At 51.2% G+C, this 27,353-nt stretch overlaps 1 protein-coding gene across 11 annotated transcripts; it reads left to right on the top strand.

Annotated features, from left to right (window-relative positions):
- The first annotated feature begins 2,389 nt into the window (after window positions 1–2,389).
- Window positions 2,390–27,133, top strand: Pou6f1 (POU domain, class 6, transcription factor 1). Of its 11 annotated transcripts, none has more exons than XM_006520609.4 (11): window positions 2,396–2,688; window positions 8,386–8,478; window positions 10,418–10,610; window positions 14,541–14,662; window positions 15,582–15,807; window positions 16,326–16,576; window positions 18,292–18,420; window positions 19,020–19,223; window positions 21,500–21,641; window positions 22,407–22,575; window positions 23,833–27,133. In XM_006520609.4, exons 2-11 carry the CDS (start codon window positions 8,431–8,433, stop codon window positions 24,176–24,178), a joined length of 1,830 nt encoding a protein of 609 aa, XP_006520672.1. In that variant the 5' UTR covers window positions 2,396–2,688; window positions 8,386–8,430; the 3' UTR covers window positions 24,179–27,133. The 11 variants fall into 11 exon arrangements, with proteins under 11 accessions (XP_006520677.1, XP_017171999.1, XP_017171997.1 ...); XM_030248416.1 differs by having other exon boundaries at window positions 8,328–8,478; window positions 16,323–16,576; XM_030248418.1 differs by having other exon boundaries at window positions 2,397–2,688; window positions 14,546–14,662; window positions 15,679–15,807.
- The last annotated feature ends 220 nt before the right edge of the window (window positions 27,134–27,353 follow it).

Genomic DNA, 27,353 nt, shown 5'->3' with positions numbered 1-27,353 from the left:
GGTCAGTGCTCTTAACTGCTGAACCAACTCTCCAGCCCCATGGTCAATTATTATTTAACATCTAATGCCTGACTTTTTAAAAATCTTCACTGTGTAAATTTAAACTATTTTAATTTTTTCTAATTAAGGCTTTCTTTAACATATACCAAAATCCACCACCAATGACACACATGTAGCCATATGAAATTTTATTGTTAGTAAAGTTTTTATCTATTATAATAGTTTTGTAAATGATTTTGAAAGTAAAGTGTTGGTTTCCCTGGGGATAAGGTCATGTTAGTGACCCCATCTATAGGGATGGTTTCTTACCCATTATTCTCACTTAAAATCTTGGCCTAAGAGGGGCGTGGCAGTGCACGCCTTTAATCCCAGCACTTGGGAGGCAGAGGCAGTCAGATTTCTGAGTTCCAGATCAACCTGGTCTACAGAGTGAGTTCCAGGACAGCCAGGGCCAAAAACCAAACCAAAAGCCAAAAAAAAAAAAAAAAAAGAACTTGGCCTAGGTTACCAGGAACGTGTAAATAAGAAAAGGAATAAGAGAAAACAAAACAGACAGATTGCCATGAGAACTACAGCTCCAGGGAAGAGTTCCACAACCGATTCCAGGAGGCCTCCCCTCCCCCTCTTGAGGTCAATCGCCTCAATGTGTGGAACTTATCACACAGATCCTACTGGAGATGGTGTAGCAGAGGCTGGCTATGAGCACATGGAGAGGGGAGGAAGGGAATGGGGAGAGAGTGGGAGCAAGAGGGCAAGAGAGGAGCAAGAGAGCAGGAGGGGGCAAGCAGCCCCTTTTATAGTGGGTCAGGCCTACCTGGCAGTTGCCAGATAACTGTGGAGTGGAGCTTAGACAGTACACTAACAGTATGTGTTGTGTGTGTGCCTATATGTGTGAATGTGTGTGTGTTCGAGGATGAGCGGGTGTGCATGTGTTTGCGTGTGTGTACGCTCGTGGGGAATGTGTGGGGTGTGTCTCTGAGCATATGTGGGGCTGTGTAGGGTGTCTGGGGGAATGTATCTCTGTGTGGTGTGTGTGTGTGTGTGTGTGTGTGTGTGTGTGTGTGAGAGAGAGAGAGAGAGAGAGAGAGAGAGAGAGAGAGAGAGACTTTGTTGTTCAGGCTGCATCCTAATTCACAGGTTCATTCGGTTTGCTGCCTCTCCAGCAGCCGGTCCTACAGGTGGGACGGTGCCCGGCTCAGGCTACCTCTGTTTGTAAAACTAAACTGTATCGTTTGCCTAGACCGCAAATGGATGGACGCGCTGGGATAAAACCCCAAGCTTTCTGGTTCTTGACCCTTTAGTTAGTCTCACCCGCAGTGCCTCCTCCATGGCCCCAGGAAAACAGCGGACAGCCCAGCTCTGCGGCACCAGTAGCCAGCATGATGCAGGCAGCCTGGAGTGTACCTGTTGGTCAAACCCAGCCGATGCTGCTCCCCTCTCCTCCTGAGTGTGTGCTTCCACTGGAGACGTTTAAGGGACTGTCTGGCAAGGGCTCTACAGTTCATCATTTCTCCTATTGCTGCTTCTGCACGGCCTACCGAGATCATCCTAGACCACGGAAGCACGGGTGTGGGGTGAGGGCGAAGAGGGAAACACTGTTGGGAATCCACTTGGCTGCGTTGATAACGCTCTTCTCTGGTGACTCCCTTCATTCTTTCTCGCTCTCCTGGTCTTCCTTCTTTTGTCCATTATGTCCCAAACCTTCGTTCCCCTGGCCCCTAATCGGCCTCTGAGTCTCCCTCTACCTTCAAAAGTCAGTAGATATAACAAACCCTCCCCACCATCACGGTCCCCAAAACAGTGGCTTGTTTTTCTCCATCGCGTCAAACTTTGCCTTTCTTTTCACACCTTCGTGTGCTGCTTGACTAGCCCGCAGGCTGCAGGTGGGACCCCGCCCCTCCTGAAGGTGGGAAAGCGAGCTAGCTCAGCAGAGCGTCCGGGACCCTGGTCCCTCTGGGATGTGCACAGCTGCTCCGGAGACCCTGAGCCTTAGTGACGTCCGAGTTCCCTCTCCTTTACGGCCTAGAGGACAGACGTGAACTTGAGGTTGGCCGTTGAGAAGGGCAGTTGACCACCAGAGAGTCACGGTTGTCACTGCTCAATCCTCGGCTGAAGGGAAGGCGACACGGGGTCCCCTATCGAGACTCCAGTCCTGCTCTCCAAGGGGGCTGAGTCAAGCGGCCCCACAGGCCCTGGGTCCCAGTCCCCGCGAGGCCTGGGGTTCCTACCCACCCCCACGCGCAGCTCGCAGCTTCCCAGACCCCCCCTCCTTTTCCTGACCGCCGCCCCCGGCGGCTGGCGCGGGAGGTGCAGCATGCGGCAAAGCGCTTTGCATAAATTATGCTCATGACGCAGCAGCTAAAAAAATCCAAGTAGCAGAAGGAGGGAAAGGGGGGGAGGGAGGAGGGGGCGAGGAGGGGACTGCACCTGGCCGCCCCCGCCCCCGGCGTCCCGGCCCGTGCGTGGCCCGCAACCCACCGCCGCTCCGCTCTGCCAGCCCCGGCGGGGGGCTCAGGGGGCGGCGGGTCCCGAGTGGCTCCGGGCCGAGCGAGCCGGGCCGAGCCGCTCCGGCTTCTTTGTCTGCGGGCGGCCGCCCCGGCCGCGGCCCCCTGGCCCGGGCTGGGGGATGAGTGTCTAGCCGGTGGCCGCTGGGCAGCCGGGGAGCGGGAGGCTGGGCTTCGGGCTCCGGTGAGTAGCGGGGTCCGGGGCGGGGAGGGCTTTGCACGGAGGGGGAGGGGGCCGGGCAGGGGAGGTTTCGAATTTGGTTAATATGCAATGCCCGTAATTAGCATAATTTATATATTTATGATAAAGAGAGAAAAAGGCGCGGGGCCGGGGCGGCGGGCTGCGGCCCCGGAGGCTGGAGCTCTGGGAGTCGAGGGCCGCGCTCTGCCCACCTGGGGCCGCAGACCCCGGGCCGCACCCTGGTCTCCGGTCCCCGCGGACACTCGAGGAGGGGCGGCCGCTTGGGTGGACGCCCTGCCCTGGTGGGGGGCGGGGTGTCGGGGAGAGGCACGTAGAGTCCTGGATCCCGGGACGCTTGGGTTCCCTGGCGACCTGTCACCGCTACTCCGGAGAAAGGGCTGGTGGGACTCTGGGGGGCAGAGACCTCGCTGTCACTGGAAGGATGGGGGAATGGTGGGAGGGTCACCGTCGATCAGAGCGTGAGCACTTCATAAATATTTAATGACAGTATTAGTATTAATAATGTCATAAAACGGGCCCACTATCTCCTCCCGGGACATTTGCACCTGGCAAGGCTGAGGGATCTCCAGAGTGGCTTCTAAGCCACTTCAGCGCTAAGATCGCCTCCTCGGGCTTGGGTGGGAAGCCTGAAACCTTTACAGAGTAGTCGCTGCAGCTGGGCAGGAGAAAATGAAAGCCTGCTCAAAAGCTTCCCTAGGCCAAAGACAGGAAGCTCCTAGCAGACACAGAGACTGTAGCCTGTTGGCTCCCTGGCATTCCTTGCTCACAAAATAGAAGGCGGGGCCCCCAGTTCCATGCATATATACCCGTCGCTTTGGTAATCTACGACAGTCAACACTGCAAACCGGCATGCTGGGCGTGTATTCCGTTTTGATTGAAGTTTGTGAGCAGGATATTTCTGTGACTCGGGGGCCTCTTTACATATGTAAAGCAGAATCACATTCATTCCTTCTATGGTACTTCAATAAAAAAAAATCAGTGTGCGAGAGCCGCACTCAGACAAAGCCCCACCTGTCCTGGAAGGAGCAAGACAAACAAACTCGGAAAAAAACAAAAAAAAAAAAATCAGATCAGGTAAAGCCAGAGAGAGAGAAACAGAGAAGACACGCTGGTTTCTGTTTCTTCCTAGAGGCACTAACTATTTGGCAACTAAGAAAAGTAAAACTGTTGATGCACAGCTGTAACCCCAGCAGCCAGGTGTGAAACTGCAGCCGGAGGATCAAAGACTAAAGCTTGATAGTGAGACTGGGCCTTAAAAACTCAAGGCAAACAAAACAAAACCCCAAGCCAAACACCCATTTCTATAAATGTAAAACAAAAAGGGGCACTTGCGGTTTGATGGCTCAGCAGCAGGTAAAGGCATTGGCTGCCAAGCCTGACACTCTTAAGTGTGGCCCTTGAACCTTGAGAAGTAGAGAACAAACTCCTGCAAGTTGTCTGCTCTTCGAACACAAGCTATGTGAGTGCACCATGGCACTCGGGTGCGCCCCCCACACACACAGACACACACACTAAGTAATAAATGTCAAGAGGAAGGAGAAGGGGGAAGGAGGAGGAGGAAGAGAAGAAGAAGAAGAAGAAGAAGAAGAAGAAGAAGAAGAAGAAGAAGAAGAAGAAGAAGAGGAGGAGGAGGAGGAGGAGGAGGAGGAGGAGGAGGAGGAGGAGGAGGAGGAGAAGAAGAAGAAGAAGAAGAAGAAGAAGAAGAAGAAGAAGAAGAAGAAGAAGAAGAAGAAGAAGAAGAGGAGGAAGAAGAAGAAGAAGAAGAAGAAGAAGAAGAAGAAGAAGAAGAAGAAGAAGAAGAAGAAGAAGAAGAAGAAGAAGAAGAAGAAGAAGAAGCAAAGAAAGAAGCCAGGCGGTGGTGGCACACATCTTTGATCCCAGCACTTCAGAGGCAGAAGCAGGTGGATCTCTGAGTTTGAGGCCAGCCTGGTCTATATACAAAGAACCTCTGATCCCCTAAAACAAACCGAAAAACATAACAAACAAACAAAAAAAAAAAAAAAAAAAAAAGGAAAGGAAGAAAATAATCTGGGCCCAGAGCTCAGGAGAGAGAGTATTATATCCATCTGTCCATCAGTCACAGCTCACACAGGCACACCCTGATGATGGAGGACAAGATACATGTCACAAATCAGAAGAAATCGCTGTTATATGTGGTATGCAATGGTACAACACTTACCTAGCATGCACAAGGGTGAATTCAAACCCCAAAAGTGAAAATTCAAGAAATAATCAAGGAAAAGAAAGAAATGTATCTTCTAAAGGTTCTCTGCTTCAAGGGAAAAAGTCTGTTTAAAAAAAAAAAAAAAAAGGCCATCACTGGAAAGAGAGGCCCATTGGACTTGCAAACTTTATATGCCCCAGTACAGGGGAATGCCAGGGCCAAAAAGGGGGAGTGGGGGGTAGGGGAGTGGGGGTGGGGTGGGTATGGGGGACTTTTGGGATAGCATTGGAAATGTAAACGAGGAAAATACCTAATAAAAAATTAAAAAAAAAAAAGGCTAGGCAGTGGTGCAGGCCTTTCATCCCAGTACTGGAGAGGCAGAAGCAGGTGGATCTCTGGGAGTTCAAGGCCAGCCTGGTCTACTTAGTGAATTCCAGGACAGACAAGGCTATTCAGAGAGACCCTGTATCTGAGAGGAGAGGGAGGAGAAGAAAAACAAAACTGGTATAAACTCTTATTCCCCTCCAAGACTTACTTTGACATTGTAACTTTAGTACTTGGGCAGTCATTCCATGAGAGAGCAAATGCTTCCACGTCCAGGACCATAAATAATCAAGTAAATAAAATTATAACAGAGATCTTTTACATTTCATAATGTTTTATGATTTAAACCATCTTGTACTCATGCTTTATTTCAGTTAAAATAATAGCAATAGTAGGATGGGGGAATGTAACTCCATAGTGCCAGTCCATCACTCTTTCCCAAGGTCCCATCAGCTAAGAGCGTGCACCTGAAACCTCAGCACTTGGGCTTGAGAGGCAGGGAGACTGGAAGTTTGCAGTCATCAGGGATAGGGAGTTCCAGGCCAGGCTGGAATACATTGCAACCTTGTCTCAACAAACAAACAATTCAACCATACAATAACAAAACACTTAACCAGCATTTGTGTGTTAGGCCCTATGGAAAATGCTTGACATCAGTGCTTCTCAATTCCTTTGAACAGGGGTCAAGCCCTTTCACAAGGGTTGCATATTGGATATTTACATTGCTGTTCACAACAGTAGCAAAATTAGAGTTAGGAAAGAGCAATGAAATAATTTTAAAGTTGGGGAGTCACCACAACACGAGGAACTGTATTAAAGGGCTGCGGCATTGGGAAGGTTGAGAACCGCTGTCTTCCATAAATATTACCAATTCAAAGTTGGACATAGTGACACAGGGGTGTAGTGATCACATGATTGAACCTAGTTACATAGAGAAACCCAGGCCGAAAAATGTTACCACGGGGGCTGGGGATATGGCCCAATCCTTGAGAGCATTGCTGCTCTAGCAGAGGGCCCAGGTTCTGTTCCCAGCGGCCACATGGCCCCTCCCACCTGCCTGTAAAATCCGAAGCAGGGAAATCCACAGAGAAAGCAGCTGAGGAAGTTCCCAGGCTGGAAAGGGGAGTGCCCGAAGAGATGTAAAATTTCCTTTTAGGTCATTGAAAATACTCTTGGACTAGAAGTGCTAATGGCTGCGCAACATTGTCAATGTGTAAACTTCCTCAGAAATACACACTTTAAAATGATTTTAAAGTGGTTAGTCCATGCCTTTCATCCTAGCACTCAAGAGGCAAAGGCAGTCTGAAGTTCTAGGCTGTCCTGGTCTACATACTGAGTTCCAGCCTGGCTAAGACTAACTAGTGAGACACCCCACCCCCTGTACACGCACACTCTCTCTTTAAAAAGTAGCTATTGGAGCCGGGCGTGGTGGCGCACACCTTTAATCCCAGCACTTGGGAGGCAGAGGCAGGCGGATTTCTGAGTTCGAGGCCAGCCTGGTCTACAAAGTGAGTTTCAGGACAGCCAGGGCTATACAGAGAAACCCTGTCTCGAAAAACCAAAAAAAAAAAAAAAAAAAAGTAGATGTTGGGGATGGGGCTCAGTGATGAGCGCTGTCTAGTACACACAGAGCCTTGAGTTCTATCCTCAGCATTGCAAAAAGAGAGATGCGTAATACAATGAGATGGTGAAACTGATGAGCTCTCTATTGTGTGAATTTATATAATTTTTTGCAGCTGCTATATCAAAATACCATAAATCAGGTCTCTGGTAAACAAAAGTTCAGCTCAAAACACTACAAGCTGGGCAGTTCTAGGTCAAGTTGTTCCTCGGGGCACCTCATTCCTCCGAGAGAGTGCTGTCTTGCTATCAAGACTGTGCCCTAGATCACTGTAACCCTCCTGGAGAGGGAGAACCCCCCCCCCCCATTCCATCTCCCACCTCAGGGTTAGGATTCTAACATAGGAACCGAGAGGGGTACAAACATCAGACCACAGCAGAGTTTTGCCTAGATGTAAAAGGGGTTGTGGGGCAGGGGATGTAGCTCTGTGGTAGAATGCTTGACCAGTATGCTCAGGAGCTTTGGGCCTAGTCCCATAATGCCAAGAACAAAACAAAAACCTTCCAGGAGAAAAAAAAAGGAAAAAGAAAAAAATAGTAAGTTAGGGACATAGAACAGTGTACTGGGTTTCCTCAACGGTGACATAGTGACAATAAGCCCCATTTCCCCAGGGTAGGGATGAGTAATACGTATCATGTAAAACACGCATCCAATAGCAGGCACCCAAACTGAATGTCAATTAGTGTCCTCCTACACAAATGTCTAACCTGTTGGCCTTTTCCCCTTTCCTTTTCCTTCCTTCCTTCCTTCCTTCCTTCCTTCCTTCCTTCCTTCCTTTTTTTTTTTTTAATGGCTCCAGCCTGTCTTCACATGGGGTTGATCCACTCTTGCTTGCTGCCCCTGGCAGGCCATCCACCACTGGGAACATACTCTCTCCCATGTACAGGCCAGCGTGGTCCTTGCCTCAGAGAGGCTGATTCGGTGGAACCCACCACGGAACCAGGGGCCCCAGGGGCTGTTGGGAGGAGCAGTCTAGGAAGCGGGATTTTGAGGAATAGCTCCTGAGTTGGAGATCACCGAGCGTGATTCTGGCTCTGTTGTTCTTTGGGAAACCTGCCCAGGGAAACACTGATACCCACAGCACCCTCTCACCTTTGCCTGGAGTTCTGGGTGTTCATTAGTTTCATCTTGGGTTTTACTGGGTTGCTGTCACCCACTGGACAGAGAGTGGGAGTGGAGGAACCCCCTAGGGATGGATACTTGGTCCTCTCTTTCCCAAAACATGGGGTAAAGTGCTCTTCTGGGATGTTAAAATGAGAGTCTGCCTCCTGTCCACCCCCACAAGGCAGGGTTTCTCTGTGTAGCCCTGGCTGTCTAGAACTAGCTCTGTAGATCAGGCTGGCCTTGAATTTACAGAGATCCAGCCTCCTCTGACTCCTGAGTACTAGGATGAGAGGTGGGCACCACCACTGCCCAGCTAGGGTGGGAGTCTTTGATTTTCTTAGACTCTTGCTTTTCCCTTCCCTGGACCCTCTGCCTTGCTGACATTCTGTTTCTGAATTCTCTGGATAGTTTGAACATTGCATCTTTGTATCACATCAGCCTGTGCTTTTCTACTCCTCCTACCCAGAATGCACTAGGTGTGGGCTGGCGCCTACCACACCCTGCAGTGAGCATGGATCCCGGAGCTGGATCGGACTCATCTCTGACTGTCAATGAGCAGGTATCTTCTGGGGTGAGAAATGGGGCTGGTGAGAGTCCCGACTGAGGGGTGGTGTGGCCAAGAGATACAGCTGTAATGAGGCCTCATTTGTCCCTTATTAAAGTTTATGGTCACCCCAGTCCACCTCTCCAGAGCGAGTGTCAGCTAGGGTCTCGGAGGTTGAGTTTGGGATTTTTAAGTTGCAACGGGGCTAAGGGCACTGTACGCATGTGGTGTATATACAGACATACATGTATGCAGGCAAAACACCCATACACATAAAATAAAAAGTAAGATCCAAAAAGATCTATTAAAATGCACAGATACTTGATAAGTGTTTGAACATGTGATTTAGGGGTTTTGTTTTGTTTGTTTGTTTGTTTATTTTTGAGACAGGGTTTCTCTGTATAGCCCTGGCTGTCCTGGAACTCACTCTGTAGACCAGGCTGGCCTCAAACTCAGAAATCCAGCAGCCTCTGCCTCCCGAGTGCTGGGATTAAAGGCGTGCGCCACCATGCCTGGCGGGTTTTTTTGTTTTGTTTTGTTTTTTATGCTTCTATATACTTTCTTTTTCTGAAATGACTGTTTACTCCTTAAAAGAAGAAAGCACACCAGCTTCCTCGAAACACAATCAGAGTGAAGTCCCTCACAGGTCATATGCACGTTCATTCTTCTCCATGGTTCTCCCTGATGCCTTTTCTTGTCTATGGCTGCAGTCAGTTCTCACGGTGGGGGTGGTTCCAGGCACAGTTCATGGGCAAGGAAGGTTGACGGTTGAAACAAAGCTTTTTCACCTGTGAATTCACCTAGGAGTCTTATTTATTTATTTATTTATTTATTTATTTATTTATTTATTATATGAAAGTGCGCTGTAGCCGTATTCAGCCACACCAGAAGAAGGAGTCAGATCTCATTATTGATGGTTGTGAGCCACCATGTGGTTGCTGGAACTTGAACTCTGGACCTTCGGAAGAGCAGTCAGTGCTCTTAACCTTTGAGCCATCTCTCCAGCCCCCACCTGGGAGTCTTAAGGGCCAGGATGGCACACTGAAGCGATAGTATAAAGATCTTAGTGCAGGACGTTTGAGTAGGGCTCATGGAGGGCACCCTGGCCTTTGGAGAATGCCTGTAATAGCCCACTGGGTCAGGAACAGGCCAGGGTGAGGCAGGAGAATCGGCATTTTGGTGATTGACTTCTTGACCCTTCTTTGGGGAAATTAGGTTGCAGGGAAATTCTGGGATCCTGAGTTTAAAAGTTACTCAAGGGCTAGAGAGACGGCTCAGTGGGTAAAACCATTCTGGGCATAAGACAACAGATCCTCAGAGCTCACGTACAATGCTGGATGTGGTGATGTGTGTCTGTAATCTCAGCCTTCCTGCCTTAAGCTGAGGGAACATCTGGAAGCTGAAGAGGGTACACAGCTTGCCAGGAGGGAGACAGACCCCGACACACACATACACACACACACATACACACACACACACACATGGGCACACGGGCACACGCACACACGTACACTAATAATGATGAATACAATCTCAAGGGGCTCAGCACTACAGAGCATCCACTTCCCACAGTCTCCCTCTAGGGAGCCTCCAGGTAGTGTCTAGGAATGTTAGGACAGATTTCTGCTGGGTCCCCATCTTGTTGTGGGTCGTACCAAAATCTCGGCAGCTAAGAGGATGCTCTTACCAGCTTGCCAGATGAACCCTTTCCCACTTTCTGAGCTAAGTGTGAGACAGGGGACGAACAGAAACACCTCCTGGTGGGTTGGCTCTGTGCAGCCTTTCCCTCTGTCTCTGGGCTACCTTCTTCTAACAGCTCCTTGCTGGAAATCAGGGATGGTAGCCTGCCCCAGGTTCTGGCAGTCTCACAGAGCGCCCCACCCTCCACCCTCCTCCTAGTCATTCCCAGAGCTGTGGCCCCTTTCCCCTCACGGTCCCTATCCTCTGCCTGCAGGTCATTGTGATGTCAGGCCACGAGACCATCCGAGTATTGGAGGTGGGAGTGGATGCCCAGCTTCCAGCCGAGGAGGAGAGCAAAGGACTGGAGAGTGTGGCAGCTGGTGGCTCCCAGAGTGGAGGCCCTGTTGAAGCCAGTGGACCTGCTGAAGCTGGGTCATGTGACCCCGACCATTCTGCAGAGGCAACTGGTATGAGGCTATCGTTTTAATCTGCTACTGGGCCCAGGTAGCATTAGGGTCTTGTCTTTCTGCTCACGTGGCCTTAGTGAGGGCCAAGGACCCACAAACCCCTTGCCCATGTGTGACATAATGACAGGCCTTTTTTTTTTTTTTTTTTTTTATTAAGACAATGTTTTTCTGTGTAGTCGTAGCTGTCCTGGAACTCACTCTGTAGACCAGGCTGGCCTTAAATTCAGAAATCTGTCTCTCAAGTGCTGGATTAAAGGCATGTCCCACCACTGCCCGGCTACATGGAATTAAAAAAAAACAAACAAACTCATTATCAATAAGAAGAGATGAGACGAGCTGGGCATGGTGGTACACACCTTTAATCCTAGCACTCAGGAAGCAGAAGCAGAAGCAGCTCTAAGTTCAAGGCCAGTGTAGTCTACAGAGTGGGTTCCAGGACAGCCAGGACTGTATAGAAGACCCTATCTTGAGAAAGAAAGAGAGAGAGAGAGAGAGAGAGAGAGAAGGAAGGGAGAAAGAAAGAGAGAGAAAGAAAGAGAGAGAGAGAGGGAGGGAGGGAGAAGGGAAAGAGGGAGGGGAGGAGAGAGAGAGGGAGGGAGAGAGAGAGAGAGAAAGAGAGAGAGAGAATGAGAAAGCAGAGAAGAAACAATTGGCTTTAAGGGGTTGCCCGCCTGTTCAGCCAAGGAAAACACTGAGAAGGGCCCTTGGACAGGTGTGTGGCCCACACCTGGAATCCCTGCCCTTGAGGCACTAGGCAGGACTGAGGCAAGTGGGCTGCTGAGGATTCCATGTCATTTTTTTAAAAGATTTATTTATTATTATATGTAAGTACACTGTAGCTGTCTTCAGACACACCAGAAGAGGGAGTCAGATCTTGTTACGGATGGTTGTGAGCCACCATGTGGTTGCTGGGATTTGAACTCTGGAGCTTCGGAAGAGCAGTCGGGTGCTCTTACCCACTGAGCCATCTCACCAGCCCCTTCAATGTCATTTTTAAACAAAATCTTAGTCCTTCAATTTTGTCGATGGGAACTCGGGTGGCCGATGTTGTGGTGCTAGCTCAGAGAGGCAGAGAAAGCGCCTAAGTAAACTTCTCCCACTGCTGACGTCCCAAAAGGGAAAGGAAGGAAGTTCTCCCTCTCCTCTCTAGCTCAAAAACTCTCAATCCGAATGTCCCTCTTTCCGCTTCCTGTGTGTCTCTCTAGCCATCCTGCTGACTTCCTCTCACTCTCTATGGTTTTTTTTCCCCCCACGTTCACCCCCTGTCAGCTGGTTGCTTGTTCAGCCTCTTGACCTATGGCTGACTTTATTTCACCCTGTTTACAATGAACAGAAAGCTATGACTGAGCCACACTGCAGTCTTTTCTTCAAATAACACAGTCTCATAGTGTGATCAAATACTCTGCAACCGTTCAAGGCTAGCCTAAGTTCAAAACCAGCCTGGGCTACAGAGGGAGAACCCCCCCTCGCTCCCCTCCCTGTGTCCCCATCCTCATCTCAACAGGAAAAAAAACCAAAAGCTAGCTACTCTAACTTAGTGGAGAAACAAACGTCCTGCCGGTGTTTCTGTAAAGCGGTCTGTAGGACCCTGTGCATCTTCTACTTTGTTTGGTTTGGGTTTTCGGAGATAGTGTCTCATGAAGTCCAGCAGTGGGCTTACAGGTGTACACTGTCAATCCCAGTGTGCCATCAAGCACTGTTTTGTCTTGCTAGGTAGTATGTAGCCCAGGCTAGCCCTGAATTTGTTTTGACTTCTCTATTCTCTTGCTTGGGCCTCCTGTATACTGGGACTAGAGATATGACCCACACTGTGCCTATGGTCCTAGTTTGGCACAAGGACCTTTTTTTTTTTTTTAAGATTTATTTATTATTTGTAAGTACACTGTAGCTGTCTTCAGACACCCCAGAATAGGGCATCAGATCTCATTATGGATGGTTGTGAGCCACCATGTGGTTGCTGGGATTTGAACTCAGGACCTCTTAAAACAAGTGTCTGCTTCTCGGGTAGCTTCCACCCTTCTCCTGGGCTGCCTTCCACAGGGTGATTTATTATTTATATCTTCGTTGGTTTATTATTTATATATTATATATTTATATTATTATTTATATTGCACGCACACATACACAAGCATGGCACGCACACACATGGAAGCCAGAGAACACACAAGGTTGGCTCTCTCCTGCTTCTCTGTGGTTCTGGGGACTGTACTCGTCCGGCTTGACAGCAAGAACTCTTACCTGCTGGGCCATTTTGTCAACTCCATATTCCTATGTTCTTATATTTCATTACATTTGTCCAACAAAATTTTTTCCAGTTTCCCTATATTCAGAACATCCTGACCGTCTCTGGCTTTCCCCAGCAGTTACCAATGTGTCTCCCTCCACAGAGAAGAGAACCTGACCCGTGGCTTTTTAGTTTGTAAGGCCCTGTGTGTCTTTGGTTCGTTCAACTTTCTGGGTCTTATTATTCTAAGTTCTGGGAACTTAGCTATAGGCTTAGGTTAAGTTGATTTAAAAACAAAATCCCCCAAACACAAAAACGCATGAGCTGGGGCTGCACATGGTGATGCACGCCTTTGATTCCAGCCCTCGGGAGGCAAAGGAAGGAGGATCTCTGTGAGTCTGAGGCCAGCCTGATCTACAGAGCAAGTTTTAGGGCAGCCAGGGCTACACAGAGAAACCCTTGTCTCAAAACAAAACAGCAAACAAATAAACAAAAGCATGATCCGGAGCTGCAGAGCCAGACAGAAGTCTTAAGGTCATCGAACTCAGGGCAGTCCACTCTGCTGAGCACTGTTTTAACAAAGGAGCTTTGAAATGGGGATGGGGGTGAGGGGGCGGTAAGAGGGAGAGAGATCAACTGATTGATGCCTACTGGTCTCTATTCCTGACATTCTGACTCAGGCCTGGGCCTAGAAATATATGCTCAACCAGGGTTCAGAAGCCACTGATAATGTCTAACACAACAACAACTAGACTCTATTACTTATTTATTTTATTTATTTAACTATGTATATGTCTGTTTATTTAACTATTTGTGTATCTGTCATCTACTTATTTATCTATCTATATCTATTTATTTATCATTTATCTATCAATTTATGTTTGCTTATTATTTATATATCTGTCTCTTCTATCACCTGCCTGCCTACCTGTCTGTCTGGCCTGCCATGCTGGGGACTGAACCAGGCAAGCAGTCTACCATCATGCTGTGTCCCCAGCCTTAGATTCCTGTTATTGTCTGGCTTATAAAATTATAGGTTTTGTCTCGCTGTTCTGTGGCCGTGATGTGGTTTCCTGGCAGGGCAGCCCGGTTCCTGAATTGGCCAAGCAAGAGGAGGCGAAAGGTTGTGGTTCACAGACCTTTCTTTTGGAAGCTCATAGAAACCGCCCAGCTCAGCTTTGGGCTTCTCAGCATAGCGGAGAAAAGCTGAGTGGCCTGTGCAGCCCCTGTGACCCTGCACTGTGACAGTGACATGCCTAGTTTTCAGGGGGTTGTACTTGTAAGACCTGCCCCTTCCCCAAGCTTCTAAAAACATGACTTGAATATGGGGTAAGGAACAGTTTGGTTGCTGGCTGAACTCAGGATAGCTGCTTCTTTCTGTCTGCTCCAGCTTCTCTTCCCTGACATGCCTTTGCTTCAGGCCCTGTGACTGCTATGTTACAGACCACAGTGTCATACAGAGCCAGGCAGTGATGAGCTGGGAGCCAGTTTTGCAGAGAACTACATTTCCTTCCACTCAAGGTGGGAGGAAGGTACCTACCTTGTGGGGTCTGGCCTGGGGCTACCCAGCTTCCTAGAAACTGCTAGCAACACTTGGGAAGCTGCCACGGGCCAGGGAAGGCTACCAGCTCGTCCTAGGCTACAGCATGGCCACCCTTCATTCACAACAGACTCACTCTTATTCTTTCTCTCCGTCCCGTGTGAAGTGAAGTCGCTGCCCGGAGTCCCTCCGAGTCCTGCCCCAGCGATTGCCACCTTCAACCAAGCCCCGAGCCAGCCTCAGGCATCACAGACCCTGACGCCGCTGGCTGTACAAGCTGCCCCCCAGGTAAGGACCACACCAGGGAGCTGGACGGAGGGCAGCGGGCAGGAGCGAGCATGGAGCTGCATGAGGCATGGGGTCGGGGAACGCATGAGGCTGTGGCTTGAGAGAACGCCTGTCCTACTAGGTATCTCTAGGTTACCCCTGCCCCAGATCAGGCCCATCAGAAAAAATGGTGAGCATTGCTGGACAGTTTCCTTGGGTCCTGACAGGACTGGCGTTAACTTTTTCATGAGAAGATTTGTGCTTAGCAGATGAAATAATGAGTGGGCGCCCTTGTCAGCCCTCCTGCACACGGGCTCATGCCTTGAAGAGTTAATAAATGAATGGCCCATCTTCAGTTAAGTTATAAAACTGCCCAGCCAATGAAAAGCTGCCTGAGGAATCCCGGAGGCCAGCAGAGCCTGCTTGACCTCTGTTCTGTGCACTGATCTCTTCTGGTCAAGGGCACCCTCCGCTAGAGCTTCTTAGAGGCCTTTGTGGACTCTTGACCACTTGGCTGCAGCCTCTGGTCCCTGGTCCCTGACCACAAAACAGTGGACCAAATGGTCATCTCTGAAAACACACATACATGTGACATTAAACAGACTGAGGAGGTTGCATATATACTACACATATATATGTGTGTACATATATATCATATATCATATATGTATATCCAGGTCTGGGGATCTTGCTCTGCCCTGGAGGCAAGCTCTCTGCACGTGGCATAGTGTGATCTGGGCACCCACAGGGTTAGGCCTTCCGCTGGGCCTCTTTGCTCACTTGCCCGCCTCTGGCCTTTTCCCCAGTGCCCTCAGATGCTTGCTTGTGCTCAGTGGGTCCCAGAGACCCCTCGTTTGTGCTGTCTGTGGATGTTGATTTTTTATTTTTATTTTTATTTTTTTCTTTTCTTTTCTTTTTGAAATCTCGTTTGCTCTTGCAGGTCTTGACTCAGGAAAGCTTAGCCACAGTTCTGACAGGAGTTATGGTCCCAGCAGGGACTGTTACTCAACCTCTTCTTATCCCCATCGGTATTACAGGTCAAGTGGCTGGGCAGCAGGGGCTGGCCGTGTGGACAATCCCTACAGCAACTGTGGCTGCCCTCCCAGGACTGACCGCGGCCTCTCCCACGGGGGGAACTTTCAAGCCACCTTTAGCTGGTCTCCAAGGTAACGGCAACTCTCCCCAGGACTGCACCAGACCCCCACCACCTTATGCTGCAACCCCTGAGTGGGTATTTACCATGTTGGACTCAGAACCCGCTGCTCACCCGGGGCAACAATCCTGGATTCTGGATCCAGTGTCATAGGCACCCAGCCACAGAGCCCCTGCACTGCCTCCGCACACTAGGCCAGGACACCAAGCTGGCCAGCAGGCCTGCCTTCCTTCAGCCAGCTGCCTGAGACTGTCCCCTACCCCCTCAACAGCATCTACCCCATGACCAACAAGAAAGACTGCAAGAAGACTCAACCTCTGGTCCTCGAACCTACATGTCTACTGACCCAAGGGAGGGGGGGAATGAGAGATGTTGCATGTGCCAGCCCTTCAAGAATCAAGGGAATTGCAGCTGCCCCGTGCCCACTGCCCCCACTGGGGGCATTTTCGTGCCAGATCCCTTGGGACTGGAACTGTGCCGCGTCATGGCTAGGCGCTTGAGCACCTGTCTCTCTGCCTTGCTCCGTAGCAGCTGCCGTGCTGAACACCGCTCTCCCGACACCTGTACAAGCTGCCCCACCAATCCAGGCCTCCTCGCCCGCCCAGCCCCGGCCACCAGCTCAGCCCCAGCCACTGTTCCAGACCCAGCCGCTGCTACAGACCACGCCTGCCATCCTCCCACAACCCACCGCTGCCACCGTTGCTGCCCCCACACCCAAGACAGTGGACGCCACCCCGCAGATCACTGTCCAGCCTGCAGGCTTCGCATTTAGCCCAGGGATCGTAAGCCGCTGCCCTCACCCAGGGCTGACGAGGGATGGACCAAAGCTTGGGCCAAGGGTGGAATGTCCCCCACAGTGGAGGACCAGCTCCTTGAACACAGCCATTCCCGGCACATCAGCAAAGATGGGCTCCCATTGAGGTCTTCTCCTTATGCCTGTCAGTCTGTCCTACCCAGACTAAAGCAAGCGACGGCTCGGGAAATGCTCCAAACCGGAACCACTGGACTAGCCTTGGGGGTGGGATATACAAGGGGTGCAGACTTGTCAACTGCCTGAGGTTCACAGCTTCATGCTGGCGTCTATCCAGTGTGGCTCTTAGCATGGGAGTAGAGAATACAGGCATGACTAGGAACGCATTTGTCCCTCTAGTCTGGCCATCTATCTACTCTCTCAGACTTAGTTGGAAAGATTAGTAGGAGTCACTGCTCTGTGACAGTACTTCCCTTTCCTTTGACTGTACTCCCTTTCCCTATGACTGTACTCCCCTTCCCTGTGACTGTGCTCCCTTTCCCTGTGACTGTGCTCCCTTTCCCTGTGACTGTGCTTCCCTTCCCTGTGACTGTGCTCCCCTTCCCTGTGACTGTGCTCCCTTTCCCTGTGACTGTGCTCCCCTTCCCTGTGACTGTGCTCCCCTTCCCTGTGACTGTGCTCCCCTTCCCTGTGACTGTACTCCCTTTCCCTGTGACTGTACTCCCCTTCCCTGTGACTGTGCTCCCCTTCCCTGTGACTGTGCTCCCTTTCCCCGTGACTGTGCTCCCCTTCCCTGTGACTGTGCTCCCTTTCCCTGTGACTGTGCTCCCCTTCCCTGTGACTGTGCTCCCTTTCCCTGTGACTGTGCTCCCTTTCCCTGTGACTGTGCTCCCCTTCCCTGTGACTGTGCTCCCCTTCCCTGTGACTGTACTCCCCTTCCCTGTGACTGTGCTCCCCTTCCCTGTGACTGTGCTCCCTTTCCCTGTGACTGTGCTCCCCTTCCCTGTGACTGTGCTCCCCTTCCCTGTGACTGTGCTCCCCTTCCCTGTGACTGTACTCCCTTTCCCTGTGACTGTGCTCCCTTTCCCTGTGACTGTGCTCCCCTTCCCTGTGACTGTGCTCCCCTTCCCTGTGACTGTGCTCCCTTTCCCTGTGACTGTGCTCCCTTTCCCTGTGACTGTGCTCCCTTTCCCTGTGACTGTGCTCCCTTTCCCTGTGACTGTGCTCCCCTTCCCTGTGACTGTGCTCCCCTTCCCTGTGACTGTACTCCCTTTCCCTGTGACTGTGCTCCCTTTCCCTGTGACTGTGCTCCCCTTCCCTGTGACTGTGCTCCCCTTCCCTGTGACTGTGCTCCCCTTCCCTGTGACTGTGCTCCCCTTCCCTGTGACTGTGCTCCCTTTCCCTGTGACTGTGCTCCCATTCCCTGTGACTGTACTCCCTTTCCCTGTGACTGTGCTCCCCTTCCCTGTGACTGTGCTCCCCTTCCCTGTGACTGTGCTCCCTTTCCCTGTGACTGTGCCCCCCTTCCCTGTGACTGTGCTCTCTGTTCTCTGAGACTGTGCTCCCCTTCCCTGCGACTGTGCTCCCCTTCCCTGCTCTCTCCCTGTACTTGTCTCCCTAGTCTTGAGTAGCCAGTAGACTAGAGCCTGCAGCCCACAGTCTCCGCTCAGTACCCTCAGCCCTCTTCCCTCTCTCTGCTCTTCCTTGCCTCTTGGCCTCTGAGCAAGGCTTTTCCTCCACCCACAGATCAGTGCAGCCTCCCTCGGGGGACAGACGCAGATCCTGGGCTCCCTCACTACAGCTCCAGTTATTACCAACACCATTCCCAGCATGCCCGGGATCAGCAGTCAGATCCTCACGAATGCTCAGGGACAGGCAAGTGGTCAAGTTTGGGTCCGAGGGCTGGGGTTGTGGGGCGGCTAGTGAGGAAGGGGCTAGGACTTGGCCTAAGGGTCATGGCATAGAAACTCAAGTAGGGCATCAGGCTGCTGCTTGTGGCTTCTGGTGGCAGCTCCCCACTGATGTGAAGTCCAGGTTGGGGTAGAGCCACCCCTCTACCCTGGCAGTGCTAATTCTGATTGGGGGGTTTAATTCACAGAGCACCCATGTGTGGGTAGGCTCATGCTAGGTTCCCTCATGTATTAACTCACTTTGTTTTGGGGGCAAATCTACCAGGGGACCCTTTGTTTTATGGGACAGAAGAGTGGAATTCAGAAATATTAAACCACATAGCTAAAATGTGTCAGAGCAGTGAGGAACCGATACACAAAAAAGCCTTTGCCTGCTCTGCCACCGCTCAGGGACAGAGTAAAGAAAGGAATCTCGTGGGTGTGAATCCTTCATTGAGGAAGCAGAAGCCAGAAGACTTAAGCAATTTCTCCCAGTCAGCCTCTTTGCCTGCAACCATAGGGATTTGGATTGGTGGTGCTGGGTGCTCCCTTCGTATCTGGGGTCCATGCCTTATTTTCTCCCAGGTTATTGGAGCACTTCCGTGGGTAGTGAACTCAGCTAGCGTGGCCACACCAGCACCGGCACAGAGCCTGCAGGTCCAAGCCGTGACTCCCCAGCTCTTGTTGAATGCCCAGGGCCAGGTGATCGCAACCCTAGCCAGCAGCCCCCTGCCTCAGCCTGTGGCTGTCAGGAAGCCAAACACACCGGAGTCCCCTGCTAAGAGTGAGGTACCAGGATTGGGGGATGTGGGTGGGCACGGGAAGGAGATCCTGTTGGTCATTGCTACCTCTCAAAAGTGAGGAGTGCTCCCCGCTTTCCCGAAGAAGGCTTATACCAGCGAGAGCACACATGCCCTGCCCAGGGAAACAGCACCCACTCTCAGCCCGCCACACACCACATACGTGTGTCTGTGCTCACGGAGGCCAGAGAAGGTGGGTTATAAGTGAGCAACACAGATTGGGCTCGGACCATCCTCAGGGCAAGCAAAATGCTAATAAAGTCCTGGGTGGTGAATTCTGTACCCCCACCACCACACACTGGGCACCGGGCTTTGGCTCTTTGTCGGTTTCCCCTTATAGAAGAGATTTTGGGTGCTCGTTATATTCTGAGTGCTGAGGATGGAAGAGGGCTGAGATGTGCTTACTAGCCTTAGCTACTTAGCTCAGCGTTGCAGATGATCACAAGTCAGCGTCTGAAAGACTACGCGGGAGGCATGCATATAGGACCTGCTGTACCCTCTGCAAATGACGCTGTGACAGACCAGAGGGAGGGAGGAGCTGGAGGTAGTGTGTGCTGCCTCTGGGAACCGGGGCAAGCATGGCATGCCAGAGCTGGGTTCTCCGACCTGTGAGTCAGAATATCCCACAGGACTAGTCAGGGCTGGGATTTTCCGATAGATCTAAGCAGGATCCAAGGATGGGCTGAGCTCCCAGGTGACTCCCCCTGCCCCTCCAGACGGTTTCTCTGTGTAGCCCTGGCTGTCCTGGAGCTCACTCTGTAGACACACTCATCTTTAAGATAAGGGTTAGCTGGGCAGTGGTGGTACACACCTTTAACCCCAGCACTTGGGAGGCAGAGGCAGGCGGATTTCTGAGTTTGAGGCCAGCCTGGTCTACAGAGTGAATTCCAGGACAGCCAAGGCTACACAGAGATAAGGGTTATAGAAGTTCCTACTAAAGTAGCAGATGTCTGTAATCTCAGCCTGGGCTACATAGGGAGTTCAATTCCAGCCTGGGTTATGGGATCCTGTCAGAAAACAGCAACAAAACCCCTAATTTAGAAGTGTATGAATGTTACACCATGGAGCTGACACGTGGGTATACAGTTAGTGTGTGATGGTAGTTAGTTCTGTGCTGTCTTAGGGGAGCTGCTGGGGTCTCCATGGCTGGTAGGTGTGTGTATCTTGGGAAGCCCTGACGTGGTGGAATCAAGGACTCGTGTCTGGTTAAGTCGTCAGCTTAAGTTTTCCCTTTTTTTTCCTCTGCCATCTGGGGTCTCAGACATGTATAGGGTACCATCGCTGTGCTATTCCTTCAGCTTTGGAAGTTCTAGAGAAAGACCAAGGCCAATGGTCTGGGGACCAAGGCGGGGGGGGGGGCAGGTCTGAGAGCCAGCAGGAGGCAGAATCCAGGGAAGAGAAAAATCCAGGGAAACTCGGGGAGGGCAGAGGGTGAGGACGATGAGGAGGGCAGAGCCTTTCGGGGAGAGCAAGGAACTCGGGGAGGGCGTTTGAGACAGGGTTTCTCTGGGTAGCTCTGGCTGTCCTGGGACTTGCTGTGTGTGGAGCAGGCTGGCCTAGAACTCGTAGAAATCTGACTGCCTCTGCCTTCTGAGTGCTGGGATTAAATGTGTGGTATCACACCCAGCTGTTTTTGTTTTAAAATCAAACTAACAATGCTATTTTTAGATATATGTAGTTTTTTCCTGACTGTTAATGAGATGTATAACTTTAGTGAACATTATGTTGTGGGTTATATAAAAAGTAAAAATCGGGCCGCGTGGATGGGTACACAGGTGCTTGTGTATACATGAGGACGGGAGTTTGAGTCCCCAGTTCCCAGGTAAATGTTGGGTGCGGGTGGTAGGTAGCCCATCTGTAATTCCAGCACTTGGAAGGCAGAGGCAGAGGATCCCAGAGGCAGGCTACAGGCTCAGGGCTCCACCTTCACATGTACTCACTCATGTGTATCCACACACATGCACATGTGTGCACACACAGCACAGACACATGAGAGAAAAAAAAAACAAGATTCATATGACAGTTGTTGGGAGGTGCCGGCGGGAGGACTGTAGATTTAAGGTCAGCCTTAGACACACAGAGATCAAAGCCCATTTATTGTGGATGTTAATAGACAGCTTACAGTTTTGCTCTTCGATGACCACAGGTGGAAATGCCTGGGTAGGTAAGAATTTCATGTCCGTTTCTGCCCTGGTGCAGCTTCACGCAGGGTGTCTGACCCCCCGAGTTACGCAGGGGTAATGGGGCTTGTGCCTTTTCTCCTAGGTGCAGCCTATCCAGCCGACACAAGCCGTGCCCCAGCCTGCAGTAATCCTCACCAGCCCAACGCCAGCGCTCAAGCCGTCAGCTGCAACTCCCATCCCAATCACCTGCTCAGAGACCCCAACCGTCAGTCAGTTGGTATCAAGTAAGTGATTACAGCAAAGTGGATCTGGGGTACCCCAAGCGGAGACAAGAGCAGTCTTTGAGCCCTGGAGTTGCAGGACAGCCTAGTGAGACTTTGCCTCAAACATAGCCAAGATTTCTGGTGTCCAAAAGGAGTGGAAAGATGAGAACTTTAAGTTTTCTTTTATATTTATTTGTTTGGAAGCCAGGGGTGGGGCATGGGTATCTACCATGCGAGTGGCGGTTCCCGGGGGTTGAACTCAGGTCCTCAGGTTCAGTGGCAAGCGTCTTTACCCACGGAGCCTCTACCAACACATGACTTTCGTATCCCCTTTCCCGTTGAGTTCCACAGTGGAAGTGGAGGCTACTTAGGTGTCCCTCCCGTTACACTGTGCCTCTGGCTGACTCAGTGTGGCCTCTCGTCTAGTTCTGAGGAATATAAAGGGCAGACAGGTGTGTCTGGCTGGGACCGGAGCAAGGAGCCTGGGAGAGAGGGTCGGCCTTTGGAGCAGAGCATCCTGGGAGAGGGTCGGCCGTTAGAGCAGAGCATCCTGGGAGAGGATCAGCCGTTAGAGCAGAGCATTCTGGGAGAGGGTCAGCAGTTAGGCCTGAGGGAATTTGAAAACAGATGGCTGTAGTGGGTCGTTCCAGGGCCCAGGTTCCTGTAAGTTGTGCTTGTCGAGGGGACACTGTGACAAGGTCTTTTGACAAGTGTCCTAGCTCCCTTTGATGTGCCAGCACACCCTCATCTTCATGCACGTCTCCCTGGTCCCTCCCTCTGGCCTAGAGCCGCACACCCCAAGTCTGGATGAGGACGGGATCAACTTAGAAGAGATCCGGGAGTTTGCTAAGAATTTTAAGATCCGGCGGCTCTCCCTGGGTCTGACACAGACCCAGGTGGGCCAGGCTTTGACGGCGACAGAAGGGCCGGCCTACAGCCAATCAGCCATCTGCAGGTAAGCTTGGTAATCCCAGGATAACGCCAGGGCCTGCTTCACACCGTCGATGGCGCTCTGGGCATCCAGCACCTTTCCATGCTCCCCATCTTTTTTTTTTTTTTTTTTGGAGACAGGGTTTTTCTGTGTAGCCCTGGCTGTCCTGGAACTCACTCTGTCGACCAGACCAGGCTGGCCTCGAACTCAGAAATCCGCCTGCCTTTGCCTCCCGAGTGCTGGGATTAAAGGCATGCACCACCACCTCCCGGCGCCCCCCCATCTTTTATGCTGCTTCCTTCCGCATAAGGAAGACTGTCCTAGGGAGGGCACAGGCACTTGGAGTTGCCAAGGACTGACCCAGGCCTTCTGAAGTTTAGACCCCAATCCTGATTATTTTAGATGCTCTTCTGAGAGAGCCCGAGCCCTAAGCCCATTGAAGAATCTTAGCAGGAAAGGTTGGTCTGTCTTGGCCCTCAGCTAGTGAGAACCCCAGTTTGCTGGCTGCCTGCCTCCCATGCCTGCCAGGTCAGCCCGGCCGGAAGGAGCAGCAGGTCTTTTTTGTTGCTGCCATGGGAGCATAGAGAGAGGAAAGTGGTCCTCATCTCTGGTGGGCCATTAAGGTGACTCTTAAAAGGACTACCAGTCATTTGGGTGTTCGTGTCCAGTTACTACACACATCATTTTCCTGCCTAGTGGAGGCTGTGGTATAGTCTCTCTCTCTCTCTCTCTCTCTCCTCTGTCTCAATTTATTTATTTTTATTATATATATATATATATATATATATATATATATATATATATAGAGAGAGAGAGAGAGAGAGAGAGAGAGAGAGAGAGAGAACACTGTAGTTGTACAGGTGGTTATGAGCCATCATGTGGTTGCTGGAAATTGAACTCAGGACCTCTGCTCACTCCAGCCAGCTCCACTTGCCCAAAGATTTTATTTATTATTATAAATAAGCACACTGTCGCTGTCTTCAGGCACACCAGAAGAGGGCGTCAGATCTCATTACAGATGGTTGTGAGCCACCATGCGGTTGCTGGGATTTGAACTTGACCTCCGGAAGAGCAGTCAGTGCTCTTAACCTCTGAGCCCTCTCTCTAGCCCGAGTAGCCTCTTTCTTGAGGCCTGGGATATACAAAGTTCGAGGGATCTAGGCTTTGAGGGGCCAAGAGGCCGGGGACACGGAGTAGGAGGGGAGTAGCCCTGTGAGGACTGCCTTCTCCCTTATGGGAGATGCCCTGAAGAGACAGCTACACACCTCTGCCCCCCTCCAGGTTTGAGAAATTGGACATCACACCCAAGAGCGCCCAGAAGCTGAAGCCGGTTTTGGAAAAGTGGTTGATGGAGGCAGAGCTCCGCAACCAGGAAGGCCAGCAGAACCTGATGGAGTTCGTGGGCGGCGAGCCCTCCAAGAAACGCAAGCGGCGCACTTCCTTCACACCGCAGGCCATAGAGGCTCTCAATGCCTACTTTGAGAAAAACCCCCTGCCCACCGGCCAGGAGATCACGGAGATCGCCAAGGAGCTCAACTACGACCGGGAGGTGGTGAGGGTCTGGTTCTGTAATCGACGCCAGACACTGAAGAACACCAGCAAGCTGAACGTCTTTCAGATCCCGTAGGGCTCAGTGTCAGCGTGTGCCGGCGCACTGTACTCTTCCCTCAGCAACCAGCCGAAGTCACTGCGGTGACTGTACTGTGTGCAGCTGCGTTTGCCCTAGGTCGTGAGCCTCCACCTGTGCATGCGTGTCAATGCCTGCCTCTTCTGCCCACATATGTCACACCCTGGGGAGGCCTGAGGGGCTGCATGAGAGCCTTAGGCTCTGGCTGGGCATGTGGAAGGAGGGGGTTTGTGGAGTCATAGAAAAGCACTTTGCTAAGGTGGTTTCTGAAGGGCGAGTTCCGGTTGGGAACCAGAAAGGCTCTGTCTTTGGGGCAGGGCTGTAGCAACTTTTGGGGACAACTGTGTAGTAGCTCTTGGTTTTGGTGGCACCCTTTGCTCTTCCCTTCGCTCCTCTGTGGTTGTGCCCATGTGACAACTGCAGCCTCACACTGCCTCCCTAACTCTGTCTATGGGCACACTGAACCCCTTAAAGGACAGAGGCGATAGAATCCAGAGAAGCATGGTGTGCTGCTCAGACTCACTGGCTGCCTTGATCTTGAGGGCAGAAGGTTCCCAAAGTGAAGCTGAGGGGTCGGATGCCCAAGGTCAGGAGCTGCGAGGTCTCTCCCCAGGTCCTGCTGGTGGTGGGTTTGTGCTCACTCGAAATGTTTTCTCCCGCAAACCAAGTTGGAAGGAAGCAAGAGTAAACTCTCTCACCCTGGAGAGTCTTAGGTCTGTGGCAGGCCTGGAGTTTATAAAGTAAATGAGGACATCCACCCAGACTTATCTAAGTTTCCAGCTGTCTTCCAACACAAGAGCATGCTAGAGTTTGGGAAATTTTCCTCTGCCCACTTACACAGACAGCAGCATGGGGCACGGATTCCGACTGACTTTCCCCCCTCTCGTGCCCTTACCCATCTCAGTGCAGGACTGAGATGTCTTCAAAGGAGCCAATTGAACCAAAAGCCAGACATGGAGGAGCTGGCGTGGGAGGAAGACAGTATCTAAAGGGATGATGGTCCGGGGAGGTCTCTTGTTGAGGCTGACTTAACTCTAGTTTTGTTTGTAATTAAGTCTTGGAGATCTCCAGAGACGTCACTTTGTCCAGTTGTAGACCAGATCTGTCTTTGAGCAACCCTCCCCTCCACCCCCCGTCCTCATCCCTCTGGGGTGCTCCTCTGAGCCAACAGTGCCCAGGTCAGGACTTTCCCTGGGTAGGTGATGGCAATCCGGGACCTGGCATCACACCCAAGCCACTAAGCCAGACTTTGCAGCCACAGAGAGGCTGGCAGACTTTTCACTTCAGTGCATTGGCTGGGGAATGTGGCTCAGCGGGAGAGAGCTTGGCATGTATAAGGCTCCAGAGTCAGATTGTAGCACCAAGGGGAAACACTTTGCTTTCAAGAAGTCAGGAAAGAGCTAAGACGTTCTCTTGGATGACCCCTTTACAAGCTGTGGGCATCAACTGTCTCGATACTTTTGGGGTTGGTTTGTTGGCTTTTGTTTTGTTTTGTTTGTGATAGGATCACACTGTAGCCCAGGCTAACCTCAGACTTGGAATTGAAGGCGACCTGATCCTCCTGTCTCCCCCCACCTCCCAAGCACTGGGTCTGCAGTCGCGTGCCACTGTGCCGCTGTGCCTGGCTCTTCTCCACTCCACAGCCTTACTGAGCTTGCTCTCTGGATGATGTTGACATCACGTGATCTACCCTGAAGCAATGACTCTCAAACATGGACATGATGCAGAGACACCAGGGCTCAGCTTTCTCTCTCGTACCCTGTTCCCTTTCCTGGTCCTCTTGGGTCCTGCAGTACTGGTGTGGAGGGACCTCCTAGTAGCTCTGACAATGAGAGGAGGGCAGTTGTGTGCTGATCACACACACACACACACACCACAAGTCTGTCAGGTATAAGGAGACAAGTAGGTTGCTTTCCTGATCCTGCCTCCCAAGAAAGAATAATTCCCAGAGCGATTCTAGGTCATGTGATTATCATCCTGCTTCTGTGAGATGGAAGTCAGGAGGGGTCCTGTAAGAGAGCTTTCAGTAGGGATGCTTAGAGCCCTGAAGCTTATCAAGATGATGCACCTGAGAAAACTATATGCAGATCTGCAGCTTTTCTTGCTCAAAGCCTGCACTCAGGAGGTACTACACAGTCAGCCATGCTGTGGTCAGCCATGCTGTGGTCAGCCATGCTGTGGACATGGGAGAGGATGCCATGCAGTCTATGCATGACAGGCGGGGATAATCATGGCCCACTAAATTAAGCCGACCACTCGTTCTCACCCCGTCCTTTGTCCAAATCTGTCTTCTCAAGGCTGGCCTAGAGTGAACCATTTTCTCCTGTGTTGGAAAGATATATTGGTCTTTCAGAACAGTACCATGTTTACAGGCTGGACTTCTCAAGGAAGGGATTCAAGAGTATAAAGTGTACCCAAAGTGGGGTTCGCTTTGGCCTTTGGACTCTGCTCCCCAGCCTGGGCCACTGATCTACAGTCTTTGTTATTTTGGGGAGCATTAGACTCTAAAAAAGTTTTAATAGCAGTTTTATCATGAAAGCACCTTCTCGGACGTAAACCCGCGCTCGATGGCTTTTTTTGCCCTGGAAAGGGGAGAATGGGAGGAAGTAGTTCAACTGTGTGGTTGGTTTGTTTTAAGTGATGGGAAACCAAGACACTCTGTGGCCCTGCTGAATCAGCTGCGCCCTTCGACCCTGCACTAACTATGGCACTTCACCCAAGCAAAGTGAACCGTGAACACACGTGAGTTTGGAATGAGAACACCTGATGTGTTTGTGTTCTTGAAAAGCCAGTCACCTTCCTATTCCCAGGACGCCTTTCCTGCCTGGTGGGCCAAATCCCGAAGTCCCAACATTCTCCTGGCACGGCAAGGGGCCACTGCCCACTGCTAGCTGGGGAGGAGGAAGGGGGAGTATTGCCGTAGCGTGTGAATAAACAGTATTTTTTTCTTTCGTACTTCTCTGCCTATTTTGTTGCTTCCAAATATGAGAGCCAGTGTCAGAGGCCAGGGGTGCGTCATGGCTGCCTTTGCTGTTGGCTTGCCTAGCAGACAGCTACAGCTCAGCGCCTGAAGTGCTGCTCCAGAAGATCTCTCTTGGTCCCCCAGCTCCGACTCCCCAACTCTCCTACAGGGCTGAGGGTGTGAAGGGTTCAGGGGCCAGGCCCTTTCCCTCAT

Source organism: Mus musculus, chromosome 15 (assembly GCF_000001635.26).
Source record: "Mus musculus strain C57BL/6J chromosome 15, GRCm38.p6 C57BL/6J".
In the NCBI taxonomy this organism is placed as follows: domain Eukaryota; kingdom Metazoa; phylum Chordata; class Mammalia; order Rodentia; family Muridae; genus Mus; species Mus musculus.
This window is presented reverse-complemented; position numbering and strand designations above follow the sequence as displayed.

Coding starts and splice junctions, on each gene's coding strand:
- Pou6f1 (XM_030248416.1), top strand. CDS start 8,431: ATGGATCCCGGAGCTGGATCGGACTCATCTCTGACTGTCAATGAGCAG. Junction 19,224..21,499: donor AGTCCCCTGCTAAGAGTGAG/GTACCAGGATTG, acceptor CTTTTCTCCTAG/GTGCAGCCTATCCAGCCGAC. Junction 22,576..23,832: donor AGCCAATCAGCCATCTGCAG/GTAAGCTTGGTA, acceptor GCCCCCCTCCAG/GTTTGAGAAATTGGACATCA.